At 62.7% G+C, this 22,973-nt stretch overlaps 1 protein-coding gene across 1 annotated transcript in view; it reads left to right on the top strand.

Annotated features, from left to right (window-relative positions):
• SPEG (striated muscle enriched protein kinase) overlaps positions 1–22,973 on the top strand; it is a 108,922-nt gene that overhangs the window by 25,855 nt on the left and 60,094 nt on the right. Inside the window, 5 exon segments of the mRNA XM_065413383.1 lie at positions 10,558–10,647; positions 11,792–12,161; positions 15,417–16,897; positions 20,104–20,247; positions 21,690–21,872. Of these exon segments, the coding sequence (XP_065269455.1) occupies positions 10,558–10,647; positions 11,792–12,161; positions 15,417–16,897; positions 20,104–20,247; positions 21,690–21,872 (2,268 nt within the window).

Here is a 22,973-nt window from a genome sequence, read left to right as displayed (position 1 = left end):
TATGACAAGGTTCTGGTTTGCTGGTTAGGATGATGCTATCTGGGTGCAAGGATCATTTTTGGATTTAAAGTTATAAGTATTGGCTCAAGACTGTCTGTATTTCAAATTTGTGCTATGCTTCTGGGTGACACCCCAGACAATTTGGCGTCAGCTCTGCCTAGCCTGCTTGATGGCCCATTAAGGACCATCAGCGACACAACTGACCCATTGAGAGAAGGCAGATACGCCTTGTGACTCAGCAAGGCAGGGACAGGCCTATGGACAGAACTGTAAGGTTTTTTCATGCTATGTGCTGGGTAGCTTGTCCTTGGGACAAAGGAAGCACAGGTCACTTGGGAAAAGGACTATAAAAGGCAGCTGCATCTCCTCCATTTTGTCTTCAATCCTGCTTCTGACCTCTTACAGTAACGAAGCGGCCTCTGGCGGGACCCAACTGAGAGTATCAATTCAGGACAAATCGCTCAGAGCAGGGCAGTCACAGCCCCAGGCTGGGGTCCTTTGCACCAAACCAGCCCAACAGAGAGGACTTCGGTCTCACCCCACTGGCTAACCACACATCACACAAGCAATTCCCTTAGACACTCCAGTTTCCCAGTATCACCACCAGTGCCACTCGTTATGGGGACGAATGGTTATGAAAACCAATACCCCAGTAAAAGAAAAAAGGTTCTCCCGATCCCAAAGGACCAAGCCCCAGACCCAGGTCAATCTACAAATCAGATCTTACCCACAAATCACGCTGTTGCCAATCCTTTAGCATCTAAAATCTAAAGGTTTATTCATAAAAGGAAAAAGATAGAGATGAGAGCTAGAATTGGTTAAATGGAATCAATTACATACAGTAATGGCAAAGTTCTTGGTTCAGGCTTGTAGCAGTGATGGAATAAACTGCAGGTTCAAATCAAGTCTCTGGAACATCCCCAGCTGGGATGGGTCATTCAGTCCTTTGTTCAGAGCTTCCGTTTGTAGCAAAGTCCCTCCAGAGGCAAGAAGCAGGATTAAAGACAAAATGGAGAAGATGCAGCTTCCTTTTACAGTCCTTTTGCCATGTGGTCTCTGCTTCCTTTGTTCCAAACACAAGCTACCCAGCACATGGCATGAAAAAAACCTTACAGTTCTGTCCATAGGCCTGTCCCTGCCTTGCTGAGTCACAGGGTGTATTTGGCTTCTCTCAGTGGGTCAGTTGTGTCGCTGATGGTCCTTAATGGGCCATCAAGCAGGCTAGGCAGAGCTGACGCCAAATTGTCTGGGGTGTCACCCAGAAGCACAGCACAAGTTTGAAATACAGACAGTCTAGAGCCAATACTTATAACTTTAAATCCAAAAATGATCCATGCACCCAGATAGCATCATCGTAACCAGCAAACCAGAACCTTGTCATAGACACCTCACTCGACAACCTTTGTACAAGATTTGGTGCTACTACAGGACCTTGGTTGCCACAGTGATCTGTACGGTCCCAGTTCGTGTCAGTAACGTCACGCCTGCTCACAGGAATTCCTTTGCTGGCTAGGTGTGTTCACCAACTGCAGCCCCTCTGTGCTATGAACATCTACACAGACACTCTCCTGTCTGCTTGCTTGTGAATCTACCACCACCAGCAATCTAGAGCCTGGACTCTGTTTTAAAGAGATACCAAACCAATTCCAAGTACCTACGGGTGAGCGTTTGCCTGCTCTCCCCTGCATCCTTGTGAGTTCAGCCACAAGGCTGTTCTGCTCTGTACCTGAGTTACAGACGCCTCACTCAAAGAATCAGCATGGACACAGTCCTGTCCCAACACCACTGTCTTCCCCACAAGCTGGCCAAGCACAGCCACTTGGTTATAGGGCTGCTCAACTTTCTTAACAGCTTTTACTCCATCTGAGACCTTCTCAAAGCTACCCACACTGGATCTTTCAAAAGTCCATTTACAGCAGAACATTTCTGGCTGTTAGGAACTGAAACTTCCTTGATTAAATCACTTTCACACCCTTCAGTTGCAGCAAAGCCTACCCTGAAAATTCTTCTCTTCAGGAATCCTTCTAAGGACCAATTCCCCTTTACCGTGCTCCACAGAAGTATCGCTCTGCTGAGCCACTACCAATTCCTGAGTTTCACTTACACCCAGAATCACCTCTGGCCCATCAGGCGGATTCCTACACAATCCCCTTTCCGGTAAACTGCTCGATTTCATAGGCAAAGGGTCAGAAGCCTTCTCCTTCCCTTTGCCACACACAAGCTCAGGAAACTTTTCCTTCTTGCTACAAGTTTCCACACCGTCAGTGGGTAACACAATCAAATCACCTTTCTGCTCTCCTTGTGCCCTGGCTACGGTATCACCCTGATCAGACAGAGTTGCTACACCCTTTTCCAGCCACACGCTAGCAACAGGCAAAGCAACAGTACCCGAATCGTTTGGTCTGTGGGATTTCACTAGGACACTAACTGGAGGCAACCTAGTTCCAGTGCCATTCTCCCCAGCAGACACAGACTTAGGACCATTCCCTTCCTGGGCTTGAGTTGAATTCAGACCCAACTCTGAGACAACTGCACTATTCTCAACCATCACAGGCTGAAAGGCACCTTCTGTCTGCTCCACAGACAAAGAAGAGTTGGAGACACATTTTCCTTTACTAGACACACAGTTTGGGATTTCATTTTCCTTGTCCCAGCACACAGGGCTGTTCCCAGACAACTGCTTGGAGACCGAGGTAGATTCCTCCATAGGCAAGTCAATACCCCTGACAGACACAGGCACATTTCCTTCACTATCAGTATTCTCCACACAGGTAACAGGTAAGGGATAGGGACACTCATCTTCCACTCTCCTGGCCTTCCCAAACTGCTGACTCGACCAAGCCATCAGCTCACAAGGCTGCCTAGGCTCCTCCAAACTTTCCCTGCCAACCCAGGGCTGGTTACAGACAAATACCAAGAGTGGGGCAGCTTCCATACCAGGTAAACTGTGTTCTCCACACTACACTGAGCTACTTCCAGCAAAGCACAGTCACCTTTTCCAGGTTCACTTTTACGAGCTGTACAGCCACCAATCCATCACCCATCCAAAATCTACCCTTTCCCCCCTCAGTTAGGGCTTCCACCTGACCATCCACTTTCCTCTGCTCCTGAGAAACATTCTCCTGACCAATGAGATCTTTCTGTGCTTGATCTAATTCCAGATTCACTTCTGAGACATCAGACAGACATTCAGAAACTCCATTCACAGCCACACTGCTTTCCTGCACAGACACACAGCTACTGCCCACCAGGCTAGAGTCCCCCTCCCCCTGGCCATAGCACAATGGTTAAAGACAGACAACTGCCCAGAGTTATCCAGTATCCCAACATTGCTAGAAACCGGACTCCAAGGGGATACCGTCTCTGCTGTTCTTCCCTTGCTTTTTTGACTTGGAGCTGAACTCTGGCAGTTTCTTGTTGCATCTGGCGAACGCTCCTCAGCCGCTCCGGACGCCCCTACGAGCCCTTTCCTCTCTCTCAGCAGCGGCTCTTTCCAATTCAGCCATTCCGTCTTTAGCTTCTCTGTCTTTCAGCAGCTTCCTTCTCCAGCAGGACCCCAGCCTGGGCTGTGACTGCCCTGCTCTGAGCAATTTGTCCTGAATTGATGCTCTCAGTTGGGTCCCGCCAGAGGCCGCTCCGTTACAGCCCCCGGAGGGGGGCCTGGAGGAACGTTTGGGGGGGTGAGTGGTAACACGAGGCGCCCAGTGGTGGGGCTCAGGCGATCAACCCCAGGCAGTGTGGGGCTCAGGCAACATAGCCTGCTAACCCCAGGGTTGTGAGTTCAATCCTTGAGGGGGCCACTTAGGGATCTGGGGCAAAATCAGTACTTGGTCCTGCTAGTGAAGGCAGGGGGCTGGACTCAATGACCTTTTCAGGGTCCCTTCCAGTTCTAGGAGATAGGTATATCTCCATATATTATGAGAGCAGCCAGACTGGGTCAGACCAAGGGTCCATCTAGCCCCGTACCCTGTCTTCTGACAGCAGCCAGTGCCAGGTGCCCGTCCCGGAGTCCCCGGGCGATGCTCTGGGACTGCTCCCCACAAAGCCAGTCAGGACTTTGGGGAGCCTCCTCTCCCTCGGAGCAGACTGTCTCCAGGGCAAGAAGCTCACACGGCTTCACCTCCTGGGTCTCTCCTGGGAGCATTCAGCATATGCCCCTCCATGCGCTTCCCACAGCGAGTCTGCCCGGCGGGGTCCTGGGGAAGGCAGAGGTCCTGCACCCCCACTTCGCAGTCAGACGTGACTCTCAGCCAGCCAGTAACACAGAGGTTTATTAGATGACAGGAACATGGTCTAAAACAGAGCTTGTAGGTCCAGAGAACCAGATCCCTCTGCCGGGTCCATTCTGGGGCCCAGCGAGCGAGACACCCCCGTCTGCCCTCACTTCTCGTCCCCAGCCAGCTCCCAACTGAAACCCCCTCCAGCCCCTCCTTTCTGGCCTTTGTCTCTTTCCCGGGCCAGGAGGTCACCTGATCTCTTTGTTCACCTTTAGCTATCCCCTGGGGGGGGAGGGGAAGGGCCCTGGCCATTTGTTGCCAGGAGACATTAAGAACAGTCCCACTTCGTCACAGGGCCCCAGAGGGAATGATCAGAACAGGGAATCATCAAGTGATCCATCCCCTGTCGCCCATTCCCAGCTTCTGGCAAACATGTGGCGACACCAGCTGGCTCGGGCCAGCCCCACACAGTGTCCTGTTCTCACTTTGGGAAATATGGTCACCCTAGCACGGGGCATCTGTAACACCCCGCAACTGTAACACACCCGTCCCTGCCCGCACGGGGCACCTGTAACACACCCATCACTACCTGCACAGGGCACCTGTAACACCCCCCCACGCACACACCTGGGCACCTGTAACACACCCGTCCCTGCCCGCACGGGGCACCTGTAACACCCCCCACCCCACGCACACACCTGGGCACCTGTAACACGCCCCCACCCCACGCACACACCTGGGCACCTGTAACATCCCCCCACCCCACGCACACACCTGGGCACCTGTAACACACCCATCACTGCCCACCCAGGACCCCTGTAACACCCCCCACCCCACGCACACACCTGGGCACCTGTAACACACCCGTCCCTGCCCACATGGGGCACCTGTAACACCCCCCACCCCACGCACACACCAGGGCACCTGTAACACACCCGTCCCTGCCCGCACGGGGCACCTGTAACACCTCCCACCCCATGCACACACCTGGGCACCTGTAACACACCCATCCCTGCCCCCCCACCCCACGCACACACCTGGGCACCTGTAACACCCCCCACCCCATGCACACACCTAGGCAACCTGTAACACACCCATCCCTGCCCCCCCACCCCATGCACACACCTGGGCACCTGTAACACCCCCCACCCCATGCACACACCTAGGGCACCTGTAACACACCCGTCCCTGCCCACACAGGGCACCTGTAACACCCCCCACCCCATGCACACACCTGGGCACCTGTAACACACCCATCCCTGCCCGCACGGGACACCTGTAACACACACACACACAGGCCGTTGTCACATTCAGGAATAGCACCACTAGTTCAAGCAGCGCCCTGCAGCCCCGGGCCTGTTTCCCAGTCCCGGGCCCGTCCTTGCAGCTGGACTGGCGTTACCCAGCTTCCCCCCCCGGCCCGCTCGCTCTGCCTGCTGGCGCGTCGCAGGGAGCCGTGCAGAGCAGCGTTGGTTAGGAAAGCAGGTGCTGCCGCCCCGGAAGCTGCTGGCCGTCCTGCCCCTGCTCTGTGGCTGTTTGCCCAGCTGGATGGGCCAGGAATGCCCCGGTCTGCACTCAGCTCACGGCGCGTCTCTGTTCCGCGGCCCCCGGTCAATGTCGGCACGCCAGGGCCCGTCCTCGGCCGCAGCGGGTGAACCCTGGCGGGCAGCCTGGGGGACACGGAGCCCCTGGCACCTCTGTAATTGTCTGCACATCAAAGACCTGGGTTATTGGCCCCCTGACGACTTCCAGTGTCTCACCCCCAGCTCAGCCCTGGGAGCAGGCGCACGGGGGGTTGGGGGGGCAGGGAGCGTCGGAGACCTGGGCTGAATCTCAGAACCAGCTGGGGATGCGAGCTGGGCCGGGGAGCTGGGTCTGGCTGGGAATCGGCCCCGGGAAAAGGCTGGGGACCCCCTCACCGGGACTGTCACTGCCCTGGCCCCACCTGCTTTTCCAGCTCGAACTTCTCCGCTGGCTTCCTGGGCCCACGTGCGGGGCCCTCCCTGCGTGCGGCACGAGTGCCCTGCACGGCTGTGCCCGTGTCCCGCTGTGCTCTCGAGCCCTGGGGCCCGGCCGGCCTGGGCGCTGGGGCTGCAGTGATGGGCTCCGAGGGGTGTCCTGGGCCCCTCTCCACCGCTGGAGGCATGAGCTGCTCCCAGGAGCTTTGCAGAGGGAACTGCCCCGGACCCCCCGTCTCATTGGGGGGCCCCCATTTCCTCTGCCATGGGGCTGGGCGCTGGCTGTCGCCGGGGCGGTAACGCTCTTCTCTTTTCCTTTGCAGAAACCCGGCCACTCGCGGCGCTTTGGGCGCTTCACGCATGGTGCGTTGTTCCTGGGACCCCTCCCCTGGGACCCCCGGCCCTCTCCCCAGCTCGGCTGCCACCCGGGGCGCTCGCACTGGGGCGGCGTCTGCCGCTCCTGTGTGGAGTGACTAAGGAGCCAGGGAAGATGCTGGTGCTGATGGCCCTGCCCCCCTCAGACCCCACGTCCCTTCCCTGGCCTGCAGGTCCCCGAGTGAGGCTGCACCGGGGGGTGGGGGTGGGTCTGGCAAACACCAGCGCTGCCTCCGAGTGCTCCGGGCTGCTGCTGAGCCATGGGGCACTCGCCTGGCCCCACCAGCCAGGGCAAGGGGGTGAGCCTGGAATTGCCCCTGCTGGAGCTTTGGGCTGGGGGGGGCAGGGCATGTGGGCGACAGCCAGGGGGGAGCGGCTCCCTGGTGGTGGGGAGCGAAGCCGGTGTGGGGCAGGCTGGGGCTGTGACGGGGGTAGCGCGGCATGGGTGTGGGGCAGGGTGGGGCTGTGACGGGGCAGGTGTGCAACGTGTCAGGGGGGTCTGTGAGTGTGCACATGCTCATGAGAGGAGCCGGGGTGGGGCTGGGCGTGCCGTGTGTCGAGGGGGTCTGTGAGTGTGCACACACTCGTGCGAGGAGCCGGGGTGGGGATGGGCGTGCCGTGTGTCGGGAGGGTCTGTGTGGGGGGGCTGTATGGGGAGCTGGGGGGCTGTACTCTGTGCTGTGTGTGTATATGGGGGGGCTGTCATGGGGCAGAAAGGAGACCTGTGAAGGGAACCATGGGGAGAGGGGAGGCATGTATAGGGTGCCAGGGGATGGCTGGTGGGGGTGGGGGGAGAGCTGGGAGTGTGCACATGCTTGTGAGAGGAGCCGGGGTGGGGCTGTGACGGGGGCAGGTGTGCAACGTGTCAGGGGGTCTGTGAGTGTGCACATGCTCGTGAGAGGAGCCGGGGTGGGGATGGGCGTGCCGTGTGTCGAGGGGGTCTGTGAGTATGGGGGAGGCTGTATGGGGAGCTGGGGGGCTGTATACTGTGCTGTGGGGGGGGCCTGTATGGGGAGCTGGGGGGCTGTACTCTGTGCTGTGTGTGTATATGGGGGGTTGTCGTGGGGCAGAAAGGAGACCTGTGAAGGGAACCATGGGGGGAGGGGAGGCATGTATAGGGTGCCAGGGGAGGGCTGGCGGGGGGGGGGGGGAGAGAGCTGGGAGTGTGCACATGCTTGTGAGAGGAGCCAGGGCGGGGCTGGGTGTCCGTGTGTCATAGAGTCCTAGAACTGGAAGGGACCTCGAGAGGTCGGGTAGTCCAGTCCCCTGCCCTCATGGCAGGACTATATTATCTCAACCATTCCTGACAGGTGTTTGTCCAACCTGCTCTTAACAATCTCCAGAGATGGAGATTCCACAACCTCCCTAGGCAATTTATTCCAGTGTTTAACCACCCTGACAGTTAGGAACTTTTTCCTAATGTCCAACCTAAACCTCCCTTGCTGCAATTTAAGCCCATTGCTTCTTGTTCTATCCTTAGAGGTTAAGAACAATTTTTCTCCTTCCTCCTTGTAATAACCTTTTACATACTTGAAAACTGTTCTCAGGTCCCCTCTCAGTCTTCTCGTCTCCAGATTAAACAAACCCAATTTTTTCAATCTTCCCTCATAGCTCATGTTTTCTAGAACTTTCATCATTTGTGTTGCTCTTCTCTGGACTTTCTCCACTTTGTCCACGTCTCTCCTGAAATGTGGCGCCCAGAACTGGACACAATACTCCAGTTGAGGCCTAACCAGAGCGGAGTAGAGCGGAAGAATTACTTCTTGTGTCTTGCTTACAACACTCCTGCTGATACAGCCCAGAATGATGTTTGCTTTTTTTTGTAGCTGTGTTACACTGCTGACTCATATTTAGCTTGTGGTCGACTATGACCCCCAGATCCCTTCCCGCAGTACTCCTTCCTAGGCAGTCATTTCCCAGTTTGTATGTGTGCAACTGATTGTTCCTTCCTAAGTGGAGTACTTTGCATTTGTCCTTATTGAATTTCATCCTATTGACTTCAGACCATTTCTCCAGTTTGTTCAGATCATTTTGAATTTTAATCCTGTCCTCCAAAGCACTTGCAACCCCTCCCAGATTGGTATCGTCCGCAAACTTCATAAGTGTCCTCTGTATGCCATTAGCTAAATCATTGATGAAGATATTGATCAGAACCGGACCCAGAACTGATTCCTGCGGGACCCCACTGGTTATGCCCTTCCAGCCTGACTGTGAACCACTGATAACGACTCTCTGGGAACGGTTTTCCAACCAGTTTTGCACCCACCGTATAGTAGCTTCATCTAGGTTGTATTTCCCTAGTTTGTTTGTAGAGACAGTATCAAAAGCCTTACTAAAGTCAAGGAATACCACATCTACCGCTTCCCCCCCCCAATCCACAAGGCTTGTTACCCTGCCAAAGGAAGCTCTCAGGTTGGTTTGACATGATTTGTTCTTGACAAATCCAGGCTGACTGTTACTTATCACCTCATTAGCTTCTAGAGGTTTGCAAATTGTTTGCTTAATGATTTGCTCCATTATCTTTCCGGGTACAGAAGTTAAGCTGACTGTTGGGGGCAGGGGGCGGGTGTCTGTGAGTGTGCACACATTTGTGAGAGGAGCTGGGGCAGGGCTGTGTGTGCCGTGTGTCAGGGGGTCTGTGAGTGTGTACACGCTCACTAGAGGAGCCAGGGTGGGGCTGGGCATGTCGGGGGGTCTGTGAGTGTGCACACGCTCGTGAGAGGAGCCGGGGCGGGGCTGGGTGTCTGTGAGTGTGAACATGCTCACTAGAGAAGCCAGGGTTGGGCTTTGCGTGTCGGGGGATCAGTGAGTGTGCACATGCTTGTGAGAGGAGCCGGGGCGGGGCTGGGTGTGCCGTGTGTTGGGGGGGGGTCTGTGAGTGTGTACACACTCGTGAGAGGAGCTGGGGCGGGGCTGGGCGTGCCGTGTGCCGGGGGGGTGTCTGTGAGTGTGCACACTCTCACTAGAGAAGCCAGGGTGGGGGCTGGGCATGTCAGGGGGTCTGAGTGTGCACACGCTCATGAGAGGAGCTGGGGCAGGGCTGGGTGTGCTGTGTTGGGGAGGGGTGTCTGTGAGTGTGTACACGCTCACTAGAGGAGCCAGGGTGGGGCTGGGCGTGTCGGGGGGTCTGTGAGTGTGCACACGCTCGTGAGAGGAGCCAGGGCGGGGCTGGGTGTCCGTGTGTTGGGGGGGGGGTCTGTGAGTGTGTACACACTCGTGAGAGGAGCTGGGGCGGGGCTGGGCGTGCCGTGTGTCAGGGGGGGTGTCTGTGAGTGTGCACACTCTCACTAGAGAAGCCAGGGTGGGGGGTGGGCGTGTCAGGGGGGGTCTGTGAGTGTGCACACGCTCGTGAGAGGAGCCGGGGCGGGGCTGGCCGTGTCAGGAGGTCTGTGAGTGTGCACACACTCACTAGAGAAGCCAGGGTGGGGCTAGGCGTGCTGTGTTTCAGGGAGTGCAGGGTCTGTGACCCGCCCCCCCAGCCCTTGCTTCCCGTGGGACCCGCCCCCTTGGCTGAGTGCCCCACTGCCCCCGCCAGGCTGCCCATGGCTCGGCAGGCTGGGCCGATAACCGGCGCTGATGTCTCTCTCTCTCTTGCTGCCCCGATGGAAGCGAAGTTTTCCGCTCCTGCAGAAAGCAAAGCTACGGTAGGACACCGCTCGGCCTCACCCCCCCCGGACCCCCACCCCCCCCATGCTGCTCCCCCTCCTCCAGGCCACGCTGCTCCCTCCCCTGTTGCACGGCTGGCTCTCCTCTCTCCCTGCGCTTGGCTCTCCCCCCTGCTGCTGCTCTCTGCTCCCCCCAGCTCAGGCCCCCCCACTGGGGACGCTGGGGCTGACGGGCTCTGTCTGCTTCTGCCCACCCGTCCCAGGTGGGGCCTTGGCACTCGCCTTCTCCCGCCTCCCAGCACCGACCTGCATTAGGTGGGTTGGGGGTTCCCGGCCTGGGAGGCCTGAGTGGCGCTGCCTGCCCAGCCTGCGCCCTCACCGCCTGCTTCTGTCCGGCTCCAGACTCGGAGACAGGCGAGGACGACGCCAGCGACCCCCAGGGGACGCAGCGCAGTGAGCTCCAGGACGAGACGCCTTTCAGCTCCCCCACAGGTGAGTGGGAGCCGGCTGGGGGGCTCAAGGTAGCTCTGCAGGGGCTGTGAGTGGGGTGGTAGCTGTGGCCAGTCCTGGCTCCAGTAGGGCGGGGGGGTAACGATGCTGGTTCTGGCGGGACCCAACTGAGAGTGTCAATTCAGGACAAATTGCTCAGAGCAGGGTAGTTACAGCCCAAGGCTGGGGTCCTTAGCACACCCAGGCAAACCAAACCAGCCCAACAGAGAGGACTTTGGTCTCACCCCACTGGCTAACCACAAGTCACACAAGCAATTCCCTTAGACACTCCAGTTTCCCAGTATCACCACCAGTGCCACTCGTTATGGGGATGAATGGTTATGAAAACCAATACCCCAGTAAAAGAAAAAGGTTCTCCTGATCCCAAAGGACCAAGCCCCAGACCCAGGTCAATATACAAATCAGATCTTACCCACAAATCACGCTGTTGCCAATCCTTTAGCATCTAAAATCTAAAGGTTTATTCATAAAAGGAAAAAGATAGAGATGAGAGCTAGAATTGGTTAAATGGAATCAATTCCGTACAGTGATGGCAAAGTTCTTGGTTCAGGCTTGTAGCAGTGATGGAATAAACTGCAGGTTCAAATCAAGTCTCTGGAACATCCCCAGCTGGGATGGGTCGTTCAGTCCTTTGTTCAGAGCTTCAGTTTGTAGCAAAGTCCCTCCAGAGGCAAGAAGCAGGATTGAAGACAAAATGGAGAAGATGCAGCTTCCTTTTACAGTCCTTTTGCCATGTGGTCTCTGCTTCCTTTGTTCCAAACACAAGCTACCCAGCACATGGCATGAAAAAACCTTACAGTTCTGTCCATAGGCCTGTCCCTGCCTTGCTGAGTCACAAGGCGTATCTGCCTTCTCTCAATGGGTCAGTTGTGTAGCTGATGGTCCTTAATGGAGGTCCTTAGACACCTTATTTGACCCCCTTCGTACCAGATTTGGTGCCACTACGGGACCTTGGTTGCAACAATGATCTATACCGTCCCAGTTTATATTAATAACGTCACAGGGGGTGTCCTGGCCAGTCCTGGCTGCAGTCGGGGCGGGGGCCTGGCCGGTGGCAGCGGACAGGGGCTCTGGCCGGACCCCTCCAGGCGCTGCCTGCCAGTTCACCCCTCTCTCCTTTGCGCAGGGGAGTCGAACACGCTGGTGGACACCTCCATGACCACGTCGGCGCTGGGCCTGTCGCAGGCGGAGGAGCGCTCCAGCTGGTCGGGCAGCCAGCAGACCGTGGTGGAGAAGGAGACAGAGCCTGGCCTCCCAGTGAGGGGGCCCTACCTGTGCCCCGGTGGCTGGCAGCCGCAGGGGACCCCAAGGCAAGCACACGCGCAGGCCCCCCGCGGCGCCGAGGTCAGGCACCTGGGGGTGGAGCCGCTGCTACGGGCGTCGCGTGCTATTCTGGTGGGCACAAGCTGGGGGTCGGAGGATAGCCTCTCGGTGGCCAGCGACCCCTACGGCAGCGCCTTCAGTCTGTACAGAGGACGGGCGCTCTCGATCCATGTGTAAGTAGCTGGGGGAGGCTGCGGAGGGGGCATCGTGTTGGGGCCATCTCCTCCCGACCCCCGCAGCCATCTTAGCCCTCAGCCTGGGGTCTTTCTTTGCCTCCTTTATCCCTGTGGGAGGACCGGGGCCTCTGAGCACGGCAGGCCCTGCCGGGGGGCTGGGGGGAGGGTTGGGGGCCGAGCTGTGCACCGGGCAGCAGGAGCTAGGGTGGAGCTGCTCTGGGGTGGAGCCCGGCTAAAGAGCCCTCGTTCCTGGGCCGTGGGTGGCAGGGCCCGGCAGGCAGTGTCACGCTCCCTGCCCCCTCCCCATTCCCTGTGCCCACCCCCCAGCTCTGCTGACTCCAGCACGGGGACAAAGCCACTGCCCTCCTAGCACCGCAGCCCCACTCTGCGAGCTGCTCTCCAGTCCCCCCAGTCCCATGGCCGCCCTGCTCCCCGGCTGGCTCCCGCTGTCCCAGAGCAGCCTCTTGGCCTGTTAAACCCAGGGTTGTGAGTTCACTCCTTGAGGGATCTGGGGCAAAAATCTGTCTGGGGTTGGTCCTGCTTTGAGCAGGGGGTTGGACTAGATACCTCCTGAGGTCCCTTCCAACCCTGCTATTCTATGTATGGACCCTGGCTGGGATCCACGGGCAGGGCCCTCCTGGGCCCTGGGGACACTCATTCCAGCCCCGCTGCGGCCCCTGCCGGGCTGCTGGGACCTGCCTGGCCCAGGGGCGGGGGGGTGGGGGGGGCGTCTGCCCAGCTGGCTGCTGTGCTCAGGGGCCCCATCCCGCCCGCTCCTGCCACCTCCATCTCGCTGTCTTGTGTTCGAGGCTCCCCCAGGGTATCATCTTCATCGCTCCGCTTCTCGCCCCCGCGGACCCCCGCCCGCCGGCACAGCCGGGTCATCCCCACGCGTCCACGGGGCTCGGGGGTCCGTGGGCATCCCGCTGAGACCGTGTGTGTCTGGGTGTGCCCACGTGTGTGTGTGTGTCTGGGTGTGCCCACATGTGAATGTGTGTGTGTGCGTGTGCGCATGCCCACGTGTATGTGTGTCTGTTTGTGTGTGCATGTGTGTGTGAGCATGCCCGTGTGTGCGTGTCTGTGCATGTGTGTGTCTGGGTGTGCACATGTGTGTGTGCACATGTGTGTGTGAGTGTGCCCACGTGTGCATGTATGTGTGTGTGAGCGTGTGTGTGTCTGGGTGTGCCCACATGTGTGTGCACGTGTCCATGTGTGTGTGCGTGTGAGCGTGCCCATGAGTGTGTGCGTGCACATGCCCACGTGTGTGTCCGTGCGTGCACGCGGCTGGGTGTGTGCGCATGTGTGTGTGAGCATGCCAACATGTGCGTGTGAGGGTGTCCATGAGTGTGTGCATGCACGTGTCCATGTGTGTGTGTGTGTGTGTTTGTCTGGGTGTGCCCACGTCTGTGTGCACGTGTCCATGAGTGTGTGCATGCGCGTGTCCACGTGTGCTTGTGTCTGGGTGTGTCCACATCTGTGTGCACATGTGTGTGTGAGTGTGCCCACATGTGCGTGTATGTGTGTGTGTGTGAGCGTGTCTCTGGGTGTGCCCACGTGTGTGCACATGTGTGTGTGAGCATGCCCACATGTGCATGCGTGTGTGTGTGTGTGAGCGTGTCCGTGTGTGTGTATGGGTGTGCCCACGTGTGTGCACATGTGTGTGTGAGCGTGCCCACATGTGCATGTATGTGTGTGTGTGTGAGCGTGTCCGTGTGTGTGTGTATGGGTGTGCCCACGTGTGTGCACATGTGTGTGTGAGCGTGCCCACGTGTGCGTGTATGTGTGCATGCCCATGAGTGTGTGGGTGCGCATGCCCGTGCGTGCGTGTGGCTGGGTGTGTGCGCATGTGTGTGTGAGCATGCCAACATGTGCGTGTGAGGGTGTCCATGAGTGTGTGCATGCACGTGTCCACGTGTGTGTGTGTGTGTGTTTGTCTGGGTGTGCCCACGTCTGTGTGCACGTGTCCATGAGTGTGTGCATGCGCGTGTCCACGTGTGCTTGTGTCTGGGTGTGTCCACATCTGTGTGCACATGTGTGTGTGAGTGTGCCCACATGTGCGTGTATGTGTGTGTGTGTGAGCGTGTCTCTGGGTGTGCCCACGTGTGTGCACATGTGTGTGTGAGCGTGCCCACATGTGCATGCGTGTGTGTGTGTGAGCGTGTCCGTGTGTGTGTATGGGTGTGCCCACGTGTGTGCACATGTGTGTGTGAGCGTGCCCACATGTGCATGTATGTGTGTGTGTGTGAGCGTGTCCGTGTGTGTGTGTATGGGTGTGCCCACGTGTGTGCACATGTGTGTGTGAGCGTGCCCACGTGTGCGTGTATGTGTGCATGCCCATGAGTGTGTGGGTGCGCATGCCCGTGCGTGCGTGTGGCTGGGTGTGACCCGGGGCTGGGGAGATTTGCCTGAGTGCTGCGGCAGCGGGGGGTGAATTCCCCTCCCCCCCGTTGCTGGTCCTGCCCAGGGCGCGGCCGTTGAGCCGAGTAACCCGACTGCCATAGTTCGCCCGAGCCTGCTCCCCGGTCGTGGGCGCCGCAGCCCCCCAGCAGGGCTCCAGCTCTATCTACCCCCAGCTGCCTTGGCCGTGCCAGGCCCCGGGGGCTGCCGCCCAGCGAGCCCCAGGAGGTCCTGGTCTCACTGCCACCCACATCCGTACCAGCCCGGCCGTGACGCTTCCAGCTGGTCGGGCTCCCCCAGAGCCCAGGCTGTGCCTGCTCCGGAGCCAGGGAGAGTGCAGGCCCAGGTGCCCCCGGACCACGCCGGGCATGGTAAGACCACAGCACCCCTGGCTTGCTGGGCACCGCCCGGGTGGTATCGCAGTGGGACAGCTTATCCCCCTGGTGCCAGCCTCCGTCCTGGGCGCCAGATCTCAGATGGGCTTTAGACGGGGGGGCCAGGACCGCGGCCCAGAGACGGAGACGCCCCATTAGCTCCTCCAGCCCCCCTCCCAGGGCAGGGCAGGGCAGGGCAGGGCAGGGCTGGCTGTCCCAGGCCGGTTCTGGTTCCCTCGGGGAGTGGGGGAATGGGGGACATTCCCAGACGGATTTCCCCCACCCCCCGTCTTTCTGAAGTTTATCCAGCCTCGCTCCAGCTCCTGTGCCACGCCGATAGCCCCCTCCCCGGGGTCGCCTGCGTTCACACCCCGTCCCCGCCTTGGGCAGACCAGCTCTGCTGCCCTCGGGGGGCAGGGCTGCATGCCAGGCTGTAAGCGAGGCTGGCTCTGACACCCCCCTCTTTCCCTTCTGCCTGCAGCAGCATCCCCCAGGGCGGGTACAGGAGAGACGACCCCTCGGAGCTCTCTCTGAAGCCTGGTGCAGACCCCCCAAGGCCTCCAGCCCAGCCCCTGGCCTCCAAGCCACCTGTTCTCTGCCTGCCGTCTCCCAGGGTGGGCCAGTGCCCGGCCCAGCCGGCCAGCCGAGGTCCTGGCGTCCCCTCCCCCACGCCCCTGACGCCCCGCAAGACGGCCCTGATGCCGGCGGAGTACCAGGACACGGTCCCCGAGGAGTACGAGGCGAAGGTCCGGAAGCCCAAGTCTCTGGGGTACTCGCAGGCCAGCACGCTGGAGTCCCGGCCCCAGACCCCGCTGAGCGAGACCTCCAGCCGGGTGTCCGTGCTGCGGCCCTCGCCCAAGCTGGCGCGCTCCGGCTCCAAGATCTTCGAGAAGCTGAAGTACTTCGAGGAGCGCCGGAGGAGCCTGGAGCAGAGCGACAGCCCCCTCCCCGTCCACGCCTGGCTGCCCCTGCGCAAGACGCGTTCCTTCGACCAGCCCGACCTGGGCCAGCGCCCGCTCACGCCGGACGGCTCCCGGGAGGAGCTGCGGGACGGGGTGCGGTCAGAGATGGGCGGCCCGACATGCCGGCGCCAGGCCTTCCGCCACAAGGCCGCCTCGTTCGACGAGCGGGGCCACTTCGCCAGCCGGGTCGGCGACATCGAGCACAGGTTCTCCGAGGAGCTGAGCCGTATCAAGAAGACCGTCTCCAAGCAGCAGCTGATGAGGTCGCAGGAGCTGGCAAAGGCCCCCTCACCCCGGGACCCCAGCCAGCTCTCTGCCCCCCGGGCGCTGGAGGCACAAGCCACCGCGGCCCCGAAAGACCAGGGGCTCAAGGCCCCGCCGCCTGTGGAGAACGCACATGGCATCCAGCAGCTGGCCCTGGCCAGCGTGGGGCTGGGGGGGCCCGGAGACGGGGCGGAGCGAGCAGCCACGCGGAAGCCACTGCTCCGGAGCTGCGCCCTGACCAGCCAGCCCCGGGAGGAGGCCAGAGCCAGGAGGAGTGGGGAGCCGGAAGGTGCTGAGGGCAAGAGGAAAGTGGAGCAGTGCCCCTTATCGCAGGTCACTCCGCTGGGGCTGGGGGACCTGCCGGAAGCCGGGCCCCCCGAAGCAGTCGCATGCCTGGATGGGGGCCCGACGGTCGGGGCGAGAGCTAGCCGCGATGGCAGGGCCCCCGGGGCTGGGAGCGAAGCCCTGACCACCAGGCCAGCAGGCCAGCACGGGCCGCATAGGAGGCGGGCTGCGGGCCAGGAGGTGCGGTTCTTACCCTGGGCCAAGCCCGGGCCGGAGCTCGGAGCTGGCCTGGAGGGGGCCAGGGCAGGGCCGCGTGGCACAGGCAGGGATGCCGAGCAAAGGCAGCTGAAGGTCACAGAGAAGAAGGAAGGTGCCCGGCTGGCTCAGGAAGGGAGAAGCATCCGGAGCAAGGGGAAAGGCCGCCGGCCCCGGCCCACCTCGCCAGAGCTAGGTAGGGGCAGCCGCTGTCCTCCCCGCGGGCGGGTGGGGGCCGCCAGTACCCACACACAGGGCCCAGCCAGCCCCCCTCGGTCCCGTACAGCCAGGAGCCCCCCAAAGAGCCGAGCGCTTGGGGTCAGAGCTGGGGGCAGGAGACCTGTGTTCAGTTCCCACCGACTCCTTGGACAAGTCCCTCAGGCAGAGAGGCTGACTGCTTGGGCTGCCCCATGGGCCCTGCCAGGGCCGGGGGGTTCCCCGTCTGTGCCAGCCGGAGAGGCCAACAACAGTATCAGACACCCCAGCCTGAGCCTGTGCCCAGAGGGCCCTGCCGTGCCCCTCCCTAGCAGGGTGGGGCGGGCACCAATGCACCCTGTTGCCCCTGCCGGGGAGCGTTACCAGTGAGGGGGGGCACGTACGTTCAGGCTGGGTCTGGGCAGCACCCGGGACGAGGGGCCCTGGCCCTGGAGTGGGGGTGGGGGGTTCCCCTCCTGAGCTCGGCCAGTGCAGACGGTGCGTTTGGGGCTGGGCACACCGTGCTCTGCCCTGCCCCGCCCCGATGGTGGGACCCCGGGGGCTTTGGGAACGTTATTTACCGTTGTGCTCTGAGCAGGCGGAGCAGAGGAGGGCTGGGGGCTCGGCTCACTGGGGTGGGTGCAGGCATCTGGAGGAGGGAGTGGACAGCCCCAGGGAACAGGGGAGCGGGACGTGAGCTGCAATGCCAGGAGCATCGGCAGGGGTGCGCGTGAGGTGGGGGTTCAGAGCCAGGGTGGGAATCAGGCAGGGATCAGGGGTGCGGGGCCCGGCGGGATGGGATGGGAGCTGTGCCAGGAGGGGCTGGCTCCCCGGGGCATGGACAGGAGGGGATCTCTGGGTCCGGAGTCTCTGGCTAAGGGTCCTCCCCAGAAGGGAGTCATGGGATGGGCATGGGGAGCCCTGTGGGTCACTGCGAAGACTGAGACTCACCAGGGCTAGGACCCCCCGAAGCCCGGCCTGTCAGGGCCCATGCCCTGGCTTCCCCGAGCAGGTGTCGGTCCCTTGCTCTGCCCTGCCTGGGCTCCATGGCACCCGGAACCCAGTTCTCCTGCCCCTTTGACAGCAACGCCCCACTCCCTGCTGGGGGGGGTGGGCGGACGCAGAAGCCCCTTGTCCCCCTTCCGTCCCAGCACATCAGCCGTGCCCAGCTGCCAGCCACGGGCCCACTTGCAGGCTGAGCTCCCGTCTCGAGCCCTTGGCAGCGTGGCTAGTTCCTGGCTTGGCGGGTCTCCTTCGCTCTGCCCGGTGCCCGGCACCGAAAGGCCAGACAGCTCTGAATGGGGACTGAGCCCAGGCACGCCATGCCCTGGGCAGCAATGAAAACCACCTCCCCAAGGGCCAGTGGGCACCTGCTGTGCCCAGAGCTGCCTCCTGCGGCCTTTCCCGTGTTGGTTCGGGGCCCTGCATGCTGGGCACACGGATCACCCCCCCCCCCCCAGGGCTGGCACCGCGGCACAAGGCCCTCCCTGGCCAGCGCATGAGCTGAGCACGCCCACTGGGCTTTGCACGACCCTGAAGCCTTCCTGGCCGGGCACAGTATTTTGCAGCCCTGAGCCCAGGCCAGCCCCTGGACTCCTGGCTAGAGAGGGCACAGTTTGCTCCAGCACCTCCCCAGCTGCACACTGAACCCCCAGGAGGCCCTGCTGTGGGGAGTGTGGGGCAGATCCCTTGAGAACCCCCCTGCCCTGCACGGGGGCCGGGAGTGGCCTGGTCACGCTGCCGGGCTGAGAAGCTAACGCAGCTCCCAGCGGGTGCGGCAGGGGGCCAGTCCCTGAGGCCGACTCGCCCATGAGTGCCCAGACGCCCGCTCCGTCACCTCCCCAGCTCCCCCCCTGCCAGTGCCGGGCGGTGCCAGGAGCTCGGGAACGCTGCCCTTCGCGCCCGCTCGTTGGGACGGGCGGAGAAAGGCCCGCGTGCCAAGCGGGGAACGTAACGGCGCCGAGGCCCTGGCGCAAGGCCCTGGCTCTGGGCGGTGCCCTGCTCTAGGCCGCGGAATAGCCCCAGGCCCTGCCCGCAGGCTGGGGGGCTGGAGCTGCTGGGGCAGCACGGGGCTGCATTGCCAGTGAGCCGTGGGGGTTCCCGGGGGAGCTTGTCCGACGCGCGTGGGCCCAGACCCGGGGGAACGACCCCCCTGACCGCCCCCCCAGGCACACCCAGCCCCCCCCCAGCTGGGATTCACTGCGCTGCAGTGAGCAGCCCCCGTCACCAGGGGGCGCTCTCCCTGCTGCGTCTCTCTATGGCCCTTTCCTGCTGCAGGGACCCTGCTGCGGCTGCTCTTCGTGCCCTGCTCTATGGCTCCCTAAGGCCATTCTCCCTTGCATGAGGCGCCCTCTTGGGGCTGGCTCAGGAACTGCTTGCCCATAAACCTGGCTGCTGCTAGCGGGGGGTTAGTGGGGGCACCCAGAGGAGGGCGTCTCCCTGGCAGCGGGAAGCCTTGTGGGTCTGGCTGGGGGCGCCTGGTGCCATCCCCTCCTCTCCTGCAGGCGGGACCTGCTAGCTAGCTAGTCCGTGTGCCCGACGCCCCCCCCATGTGCTCCCCCAGAGCAGGGGTCCCCTAGCCCCAGCCCGTGTGCCCAATACACCCCCATATGTCCTCCTGGGGCAGGGGTCCCCTAGCCCCAACCCATGTGCCCGATGTGCCCCCATGTGTCCCCCCAGAGCAGGGGTCCCCTAGCCCCAGCCTCTGTGCCCAATACACCCCCATGTGCCCCCCTGGAGCAGGGGTCCCCAAGCCCCAGCCAGGGCGCCCAGTTCCTTGGCTGGAGCAGCTCATGCCCAGCTGTGCAGGTCCCTGGTTCAGTCCCTGGCCTTGGCCAAGGTGTCACACGGGGACCGCTGCCACTTGCTGCTCAGGGATGCCCCCCATGGCAGGGGAGGGGTGGGAGTCCAGGGGCGTTTCAGGTCCCAGAGCCCAAAGGCGCAATGGGAGAGTTGGGCAAAGCAGGAGACGCCTCTCCCCTGCGTAGCTCGGAGCAGAGATGGCTGCACCCCAGGGCAGAGCCCGACTACAGCATTGCCAATGGAGTGGGCCCAACTCCCACCCTGGTGCATGAATCGCTGCTGGGGGGAGGTGGGCTGGGGGCTCCCCATAGCTGCTGCTGCCCCCTCTGCTCAGCCGTTATGGGGCTCCGCACAGCCTCTGTCCTGTCCCTGCTCAGTGCCACGGGCTGATCTCTCCCCGCTCAGAGTCATCCGACGATTCGTACGTCTCCGCCGGCGAGGATCCCCTGGAGGCCCCGGTCTTCGAGATCCCCATCCAGGACGCTGTGGTGACGGTGGGCACAGAGGTGCTGCTGAAGTGCATTGTCACTGCCAACCCCATGCCCGAAGGTGAGCGCCGCAGGCTGCCGGAGCCCTGGGCAGGGCCGGGAGGGGCTGGTGGCGTGCCGGCCAGCTGGGCCTAGTGAATCAGGAGCTTGCCCCCTCCTGACACTGACTCGGTGGGTGGCCTGGGGAACGTCACATCCACCCCGTGATTCTTCCTTCCCTTCCTCCCGGGGGGGCAGAGTGGGGGGGTCACTAGCGCACGTTCACACTGTGTGTGGCAGACAGACCACAGGAATCCTGACCTGGACGGGGACCGGGCCGGTCTCTCCTGCCGTCTGCCTGTGCCACCCACCCCGGCCGAAGCCACCCAGCTGGCCAGGTGCTCGCCGCCGAGCCCAGGGCCAGGTGCTTCCGGGAGTGAAGCTCTGGCTGGTCCGTGCCGCCGGGGCTCAGGGCTGCCCTGCCTGCGCTCCCCCGGGCACCTCCTGGCAGTGTGGCTGGGGCTGACTGGGAGACGGGGCCACAGCGGCTCCCGCAGCCCTGGCGAGGGGGTTTGCGTGATGGCCGACTGCACTGTGGAGCCGCCCCTCATGCCCGGACACTGCGGCCGGGTCTGAGGAAAGGCCTCGCTGATGGCACGAGATGCCAGCTGGAGCTGTGCTGGGTGTGCGGGGGGTGGGGGGGAGGAGCAGGTGACGGAGAGGCTCCGCACGCAGCACTCTATGGGCAGCCCCAACCCGAGATCTGGGGCAGGGGAACAAAGCCCCGGCTGGCAAAGGGACTTGCCCAGCGTCACACTGAGGCAGTGTCAGGAGGCCAGAGTCTCTGTCCCAGCCACTGTCTGTATCTGGGCTGGGGGCTGCCTGGGGGCTCGGCCCTGCCGCCCTCGCTGACCCTCTGGGGGCGCAGGGGAATCTGTGTGGGCAGCAGGGGCACAAGGGGGAAGGGGAGGGAGCAGAGCCCCCTGTTCTCAGGGCAGCGCTCCCTGGCCATGTCCAGAGAGACGGGGTGCCCGGCGCGGGGCCATGTGCAGCAGCGCATCTCCAGACCAGCCACTAGGGGGCAGGAGAGTCACAGGAACCACAGCGGGTCGGATTCTGGCTACACCTGGGGGGCAACGTGCCCCCTGCAATAACAGGGAGCGGTGCTGCCCCCGCAGGGCCCCAGTGTACTGATGGGGGGCCCTGACAACGACAGGCACGCCGCGCCCTGCCGGGGGGAGTCCTGACAATGACAGGCATGCGGCGCCCTGCCCCCTGGCAGCGACAGGGGGGCCCTGACGACAACCGGCGGGTGGCGCCCTGCCCCCCGGCAGCGACAGGGGGGCCCTGACGACGATGGGCGTGTGGTGCCCTGCCCCCCGGCAGCGATGGGGGGGGCCCTGACGATGACGGGCGCGTGGCGCCCTGCCCCCCGGCAGGGCCTTGCAGTGAGCTCTGGCTGGGCTCAGTCCCCCCGGGGACACCCAGGCGCTCTCCCCCGTGACCTGCCCTCTCCCACCCCAGTGTCCTGGAGGAAGGACGGCGTCCTGCTGAGGGGCAGCGCCTGGCGCCCCATCAAAGTGGAGGGTGAGCGCCACACCCTGCTGCTGCAGAGCGCCCGGGGGGCTGACGCCGGCCTGTACACGGTCACGGCGGCCAACGAGGTGGGGGAGTCGTGCTGCAGCGCCAGGCTGACTGTGCAGCCGGGTAAGTGCTGGGGGGGCACGGGGCCCGCGGAGGGCGGGCAGGCCTGGCCTTGGGGGGCGGCTCAGCCCGAGGGAGGAGGAGCAGCAGGCCGGAGCCGGGGTGAGTGGGTGGGAGGCTGAGCACTGGGCAGGCTCCCAACTCCACTCCTGCTGTCGCTGGCAGGAACCAGGCTCCCTTACCCTACAAGGCTGTGTCTGAGCCGGGCGTGACGTGCGGCCAGCCGGGAGCACGGAGGGTCCTGCTGCCTGCCTGCCTGCCTGCCTGGGCTCCTCGCACCCATGGATCCCCAGCGGTGCCCCCCAGCACCCTGGCACTGCCCCCGCCGCCCCCAGCCCTGCTCCTCAGCACCCCGCCGCCTTGGCGCGCTGACAGCACCTCTGCGCTGTACAGCACAAGGCCCCGGGGAGACTTTCCTTGGGGGGCTCTGCCCTGCCCCGGGCTCCTGCGGGCACCCCCTGGCGAAACCCCGGAGCCTCTGCTCCCCCCTCAGAGCTGCCAAGCGCTCCCTTCCCAGGGGCTACCTGGCATCCCAGGGCGCCGAGCCTGGCTGCCCCCTGCCTGCGCCCAGCCCAGGCCGGGCAGGTCCCCAGGGCGCCAAGCCACCAGCAGCAGGTTCACCCAGCCCGTGCCAAGGTGGGCTGGGGGGCGAAGGGCCGGGAAAGCTGCCATGGGCTGGGCGTGCCAGCGTGGCCGGGAAGGGCGCCCAGCCCTGGTACATCCTGCCGGTGCTGGGGGCGCAGGACTGGGGGGTAGCGCCTGACGGCACCGACATGGCCCCTCCTCGGGGGGTGCGGGCCCCAGGGCGGGGGGGACACCAGCTCCCATCAGACCCAGGGCGGGGGCGGGGCGGACCGAGGCTGCTGGGGGCGGGGCCGGCCTGGCTGCGCCCATCCCCGCGGCGTCGGACCTGGCCCCGCCCGGAGCGGTCTCCCGCTCCCCCGCCGGGCTCGCTGCGGGGATGGAGCCGGCCGGGTCTTGCCGCCCGCCCCTGCGGGAGCCGCCCGCCGCCCTGGGTGAGTCGCGGTGCGGCCCGCGGGCGCTGGGGCCCCGCAGATACCGGCCGGGCGGGGGAGGGGGCGTGTCCCCCCCGGGGCCCCTCTG

The sequence above is a fragment of the Emys orbicularis genome, chromosome 11, assembly GCF_028017835.1.
Source record: "Emys orbicularis isolate rEmyOrb1 chromosome 11, rEmyOrb1.hap1, whole genome shotgun sequence".
Lineage (NCBI taxonomy): Eukaryota > Metazoa > Chordata > Testudines > Emydidae > Emys > Emys orbicularis.
Note: the sequence above shows the minus strand (reverse complement) of the source record. Positions and strands in the feature narration are given on the sequence as shown.